The sequence below is a fragment of the Mus caroli genome, chromosome 7, assembly GCF_900094665.2.
Source record: "Mus caroli chromosome 7, CAROLI_EIJ_v1.1, whole genome shotgun sequence".
NCBI classification, from domain to species: Eukaryota; Metazoa; Chordata; class Mammalia; order Rodentia; family Muridae; genus Mus; species Mus caroli.
Window position 1 is genome coordinate 34,993,139 of NC_034576.1, and position 7,186 is coordinate 35,000,324.

General features: G+C 44.6%; 1 protein-coding gene across 4 annotated transcripts in view; it reads right to left on the reverse strand.

Annotated features, from left to right (window-relative positions):
* Positions 1 to 423: 423 nt before the first annotated feature.
* Znf507 (zinc finger protein 507) overlaps positions 424 to 7,186 on the reverse strand; it is a 30,247-nt gene continuing 23,484 nt past the window's right edge. For 2 of the 4 annotated variants that reach the window (XM_029479414.1, XM_029479415.1), the window contains 2 exons: positions 4,565 to 4,699; positions 4,088 to 4,454 (listed from right to left, as the gene is read on the reverse strand). In XM_029479414.1, coding sequence (XP_029335274.1) covers positions 4,088 to 4,454; positions 4,565 to 4,699 — 502 coding nt within the window. Of the gene's footprint in view, positions 4,455 to 4,564; positions 4,700 to 7,186 lie in introns of all 4 variants that reach the window. The other 2 variants (XM_021167796.1, XM_021167797.2) reach the window with 2 other exon arrangements.

A 7,186-nucleotide genomic window follows, 5' to 3' on the forward strand; every position in this document is an offset into this window, starting at 1 on the left:
CTGGGGGAACCAAACCCAGTGCTGTAGTCACATTAGAGCACCAGTCGTCTCTGCAAGGAATCGGACTGTAAGAGATTGTTTGGTGATAGGCTACGAGAGGATCGAAGTATGAGGAGCGTTGTCGTCAGTGGCTGAAGCAGTTCTAATTACCGGAAGGGAGCTGGCACCCTCAGCTCAGCACGGAAAGCATCTCCATGTCTGCTGTGGAAGCTAAAGAACTGTTTAACGGGGGAGAAGGCCCAGAACCTATGCTTGTGAAACGCAGCACTGGTGCACCAGTGATACCTCAGCAACTTACCAGAGCCTAATAATAAACCCCAACCAGCTCCTGGGAAGCTTTCCGTGGCTTAAATGCAAGTTTCTAACTCAACAAACCCCAGACAGGAATACATGCAGACTGCTAAGGAAACTTAGAAACAAGTGTTTTTTAACAAAAAAAATTTATTACCAAAATACAATATTTAAGTCAATACATGGCAAACTCCTGTAAAGCAAAATAAATTACTCTAATTTTGGACAGTTCTTCTGAAAATTAAGAGGTGCCAGAGAGCTTGCTGCACTCTTCTAACCAGGCAGCCTGTGCTGCCACAAACACGGTTTGCAGCTTGATGGGCAGGCGGGCGGGTGGGCAACAGAATGTCACCAAATGCCAATCATCCAGTTTTAATGAATCAGCGTCAGAATCAATCATTGCTTTTTTACATGGTGTTCCAGAAGTTTCTCTACTTGGGCTACAGAAGCAAAGCCATAGTGTTACACAACACTTATTTCTTAAAAAAAAAAAAAATACATGTCTTTACGCCCATGAATGTCAAACTCAAGTTTCTATTAAATATATTTATAGACTATTACTTTGAGCACCTTGCTGCACAATTAATAAAAACCGGATTAAATAAGTGCTTATGAAACTGAGACCAGAGACACCTGCTCATCTTTGTCAAGCCAACTACGCTGCAGAGATGCGATGTAAACATGATGCTCACATTTGTTTTGTGAGAAAAAGAACAGTAATTACAAAGCCACCGATGGTAACCTCGAACAGAGGACTGAGAGGTCCAGGGCAGAAGCTTCAGCTGGTATCGATCGCTGCGTGTGGTCAAGCCACAGATAAAGTGAACAGGCACATGGCTGAGAGGCCAGTGAGGGCATCTGCCAGAGTCCTATGATCACAGCAAGGGACAAAATGATATTTATAAAGATCACAACTGCCACCTCCCCATCTTACGTTTACTGAACACAGTAATTTTAAAGCAGTATTCCCCATTTGCTCTTAGAAGCGCAGGTGGTCAGAGCAAGAGACAAAAATCAGGGTTTCCCATGCCAAAGCTTAGAGCAGTGGTCAGGATACTCCTCTGAGCAGTGACCCCGACTGGGTCAGAGGCTCCCCAGCAATGACAACCATACATACAGGCTTCTGTTCCTCAGAATCTTGCTTCATGGTAGAGACTTGCTGTAAAATGCTATCAGGATGTGCAGGGTCCAGAGAGCTCATACGAACGCATGGCAGAGCGGAGGCTCTGAGCCTTTGGGCTATTAGTTTTTCCCCGTGGGGTGGGGGAAAAGTTTACGCTCATGACTACTATCATGTGGCCTGAAGGAACGTGGAAGCGTCTTTTGAAGAGCCACCCTGCTGAAATGGTAGGGTGTTTTGGGTGATTACTATTTTTTAACCAATTGTGGAAAATTAAAGCCACAGAAAATTCACTGAAGGCTATTATTGGTTAGACTAACAGCAAAATGAAAACCAGATCTAGTAGGAACAACAGCAATGGGTGATAAAAATGGAAACATGAATTTTTTTTGCATTTGGCATTAAATATAAATATTTTAATTGTGAAAATATGAGAAAATTCATCTAAGTCCATATAGAATAAATTCAGGGAAATTGAATTAGTATCTATAAATTCATTTTCTTATTAAAATCCATATATCAGAAATGAATTAACCTTCACAAATAAATTAAGCCTATCTTGGCCAGGTGTGATGGCTACTGCCTTTAATCCCAGCACTTGGGAGGCTGAGGCAAGTGAATCTCTGTAAGTCTGAGGTCAGCCTGGTCTTCATAATGAGTTCGAGGTCAGCCAGGACTATACACAAAGACTCTGCTCCCCACCACCCCCAAAGCTACCCAAAATCAGAGAATGGCAAATTTTTCGTCAAGTTTTTCTAAATAGTGTCATCAAAATTATGGTGGAAAAACATAAAACAAATCAGAAAGTGTTTCCACATGCCTGGCCCCATGCCATAGCTCCCGACCCCACATGAAAGCTAATAACTCACTTTCTGGACACCTCAACTTCAGGAACCCAAGTTATAAAGCTTGTCAACACCCACTGCCTCTGTCCTTCCGGGAGCTGCCCTCGACTCTGGGTGTGTACAGAATACCCACATTAACAGCACTGCAGCCTGCTGTAACGGAACAGTAAGCGATCAGAACTACACAAACAGCACCTTGTTCGCATCACCCTCAGCAGTGATGGAACCAACCATGGGACTACTGAGGTCACATCTGTGTGATGCAAACTTCATCACAAATATACTGAGCTAGTTTCTCAGTAGATTTTCTTGCACACTAACAAATGGACTCTCTTAGAAATATACTAGCCACTTGCTGAATGGTGTTTCTGACAGGAAACTGCTTGTGTTGTTTGTTTTCTTGTGGCTAGATGTACATGATGAGTGCTCAAGTGCTATGCATAGTCCCAGGTTTTCAAAGTTCTCACCAAAATTTTACTTGAAGACTTTGTTGTTAGTGTTTTGCCTGAATTATGTCTGTGAACTACATGTGTGCTTGGTGCCTGGTGAGGCCAGAGTGTACCACGTCCCCAGAACTTGCTGTCAGTTACATATGGTTACTGGGAGTCAAACCTGGATCCTGAGGAAGAGCAGCCAGTGCTCTAAATTGCTGAGCCATCCCTCCAGTCCTTTTAAAAATTATTTTGTTTAATTTTTTTGAGATAAGACCTCACTTTGAAGCCTTAGCTAGCCTGGAACTTGCTATGCGATGAGGCTTGCCTTAAACTCTGAAACCCACTTGTGTCTGCCTCCTGACTATGTGAACCATACCAGTCTTTTATTCAAACAGACTGAGGTTGGACCATCCTTAGTCACCTGGGTTGTTCTGTTAAGTGTAACTACACTCATAAATTCGAAGCAGAGCAAACCATACCAGCTGTGCTACTTTGAGGCACCTGACTTTCAGCTTTCATTCGACAAGGGATCTTTTTAACCTCATGAGGCCCAGTCCTGCTAATCCAGGTTGGCCTTGATCCTGCAATCCCCTGCTCACAACACCTGTGGATTGTAGCCACTGCCACCACACCAGCCTCCCCAAAGCTGCTTTCTTTGGCTCTCAAGCTACAGTGTGCTTGAGTAAGCAGGTGAGCTAGCTCAAGGACAGCTGATGCAGTAGCAGTCTCTGTCCTCCTGCTTGAGGAGGCTGTCAGACAACTGCTAGCGGTGGTGATGACGGGGAGTGTAGCTGTGTGACTGGAGGAGTGGGCTCGGGTTGTTCACACTGACCTCTGAGAAGTTATTCATTTATGTGAACCTGAGATTTGGTTTGAGTCTTGTATGGAGTCACTATGAATTTGAAACAATAATTTACTTCCCAAATGTTTATAATCCAGGAGTGATTTGGGCATCTCTCTCCTTTTTTAGGGAGTAAAGGACCATACCCTACATTGAGTTTGTGATCAATTCCTATCAACACAAGGAAAAGATTTATGAAGCCCATTCCACAGCCCCACTGCTCTCTGGAGACAGTGGAAGTCACCGACCCCCTTCCTATTGCCCATCCTGGCGACAGTGGCAACTGCCCTTTCCCATCTGTCACTTCCCTCATCACACCAGTGTGGCTCTGCAGTCTTCTCAACTCCTCTGCTTGCAGATTCTGGACTATAGTAAGCTTTTAATAATCAGTGGTGACATTAAGAAGGGGCGCCAGAGGCTCACACAGGGTCACAGCTCTGTGTCCTCACTCAAGCACCAGAGTATTAGCCATACCACCTGCTTCCTCCATGTCTGGTAAGCTCGTGATGGCACTGAGGTTGGCCTGCAGTTCAGAATCCCTCCCACGTGCTCCTAGCTAGTTGGCATTCAGGGCTGTGCTGTGGTCCTTGTTCAGGATGATGCTGACAATCTCCCCCTCATGTTCCTTCATGTGATCCAGGAGGCTCTCCTTGCTGGTTGACTCAAAGCCGCAGATGCAGCAGCAGAAGAGCAACACGCAGTACTCGGTGCCTGGTGTGGCCAGGCTGCAGCTTCTTCCTGAGACGTCAGAGCTGCTGCCTGTGGGGTTCAGTTTCTCAAGCTCGCTGGCATCGATAACTTCACCGGGCAGCTGGGAAGTGAGCTCTGAGGATGACACCAAGTTTTCTGGACTGCCTGTGGTAGGGCCAGTTCTCTCTTCGCTGCTGGTTAAGGGCGGTTTTCCACGGGATTTCCCCAGAACTCTTATGAAAACAGAACACATCAGATTTTCAGTGGGTTTTGCTGTAGGTCTAGGAGATGCTCCCTAACTTGCTCTGTACCTAGCCATCAAGTGAAGGGTGGGATGACGTACCTGGCGCTTTGTGAGATTGCATCATTGATGGCCTTGTTAACTTGCTCGTAGTTGTAGTTCTGGTCACTTGCATGTTTCCACATGTGTGACTTCAAGGAAGGGGGGTGGCTGCACACATACCCACACAAGGAGCACCTGGAAGACAGGCACCAGGGAAATCACAACCATCTCACATTTGTGAAAATTTAGGGTGATTTTATGCAAAAGCCACCTTTCCTGGGTAATTGTCTCTCCCAGGCAAATGGAGACAACCACAGAAAAACCCATGTGGACACATTTACAACCTGGCTCCTGCACCTGTGGCTCAAGGACACCACTCAAGAGAGGGAGGAAAGACTAAGAGCCAGAATATCAGGAGGTCTAGGGAAACAGTCTCTCCTAGACAGACAAGTCCAGGCACCTACTGAGTGCTGAGGAGGGGAGAGGGGGAGGACCAGCCTCCCCAGTGATGAGTTCCTTTCACCAGCTGTCCATTGGAGGGTGGGTCAGGCCTGTGAGCATGTCCACACAAATACAGCAGGCTCAGCAAGTTGTATTTATAGACATCTGTACATATATAGACATGTAAGAATGATTATCAAAGAAAAAGGGCTATTGACTTGAGTGGTGGAGAACATGGGAGAGGTGCGAGGGAGGACAGGTGGGAGGCACTAAGGGAGGAAGGGGAGGAGGGGAAGGGATGTAATGGTATTTAACAAAAGTCATATTAAAAATAAACTTTTAAAATTCATAATGCATCTGTAACCATAAGCCCTAAGCATTCTCAGTTGGGCTACCATTCACAGAATGTAAATTATCACTGATTCTAAGGCACACACAGACTTCACAGAGGTCCTAGAAAGAAGTGTAAATAAGAAAAGAAAACCAGAGCCGGGTGGTGGTGCACGCCTTTAATCCCAGCACTTGGGAAGCAGAGGCAGGTAGATTTCTGAGTTCAAGGCCAGCCTGGTCTACAGAGTGAGTTCCAGGACAGCCAGGGCTACACAGAGAAACCCTGTCTCGAAAAACCAAAAAACCAACAAAAAAAAAAAAAAAAAAAAAAAAAAAAAAAAAAAAAAAAAGAAAAAGAAAACCAAGGGACAGAGATCTTTTATAATATAAAGATTTTTCTAGGGATCTAAAACATCCATCTTAGTTTAGCTAAAATACATGATGTGGAAAGATTTCTAATATAGTAATATACAAAATTTTTGTCCTAAATGATTTTTTCCCCTGAGTCAGGGCTTCTCTGTGTTGTCCTGGATGTTCTGGAACTCGCTCCGTAGACCAGTCTGGCCTAGAATTTGAGAGTTTCTGCCAGCCTTAATCTGGGATTAAAAGTATTCGCCATCACAGCCTGGCGTGTTCAAAATTCTTTAACCACAGGTATATAATGTTCTCTTCTGTTTATCAAGAAAGCAGAAAGTAGAGCTGGGGACTGGGGAGATGCTCAGCAGTTAAGAACACTGGCTGCTCTGGCTGAGGACCCAGGATGGATTTCCAGCACCCACAAGGTGGCTCACAACCACCTTTAACTCCTGCTTTAGGACACCCAATGCCCATTCCGGTATACCCAGTGACCTTTTATATGTGCATATATGTGGTTAACAAAAACACATGCAGGCAAAACACTCATACACATAAATTAAGTAAACACACAGTAGGTAGGGAACGCTGAGCTGGAGAGATGGTTCGACTTCAGTAATGTGTCTTCCACAAATAAGTCAGCCACCATGTGGGCTCTGGTCCTCTGAAAGAGCAGCCAGTGCTTTGAATTGTTTTGCCATCTTTCCAACCCCAAATTCTGTTTTAAGTAATCTGAACACCTTGAATTAGTGTGATTTGTTACAACTCTGAACAGTTAGAAGTGGTACTTACAGTTTGTCTAATTTCTGCTTAGATTTAGAAAAACATACAGCTCTGTGCATCCCACTGTAGCGTCGTGCTGAGGAGCACCTCAAAGTCCCGTGTGCTCTGCCTATTCACCCTTCCCTCCTGCCTCAACAACTGGCAATCACCAACTCACCTTGTTTTCCGAGACAGGTCTGGAGCTCACCAAGCACCAAACTTGGTTGGCTGGCCAGCTCTCCCCAGGAAGCCACCAGTCTCTGCCCGCAGTACTGGGATTACAAACACCACCATGTCTTGTTAGTGTTTCCTTCTGAGTTCTGGAGATGTGACTCGGATCATCATGTCTGCTCAAAAGCACTTTCCTGACTGAGATACCTCACCAGCTTGCTTCCAGATTTTGCTATTATGAATAAAGTTACTATAAACATGTGGATGCAGGTTTTCTGGGAATAAAAGTTTTTATTATGTAGGGAAATACCTGTCTATCATTTCTAGGTTGTACTGTGTAACTATGATCTTTTTGGAAGCCACAAATGTACCTAATTACACACCTAACAAATCAGACCGCTCAGCTCTCCCCTATACCCATGAGACAAGGCTGGCCAGACGGGCACAGGGATGGATTAACTCGTACCCTAACTACTGATCCCAGCTTACCTTTAAGACAGCAGTTTTTATTACATGTCCTAAGGACTAAGAATAAGGCCAAGGGTCTCCGACCTTGAGAAACACTAGTCCATCCAACAGCTATATATATATATATATATATATATATATATATATATATATATA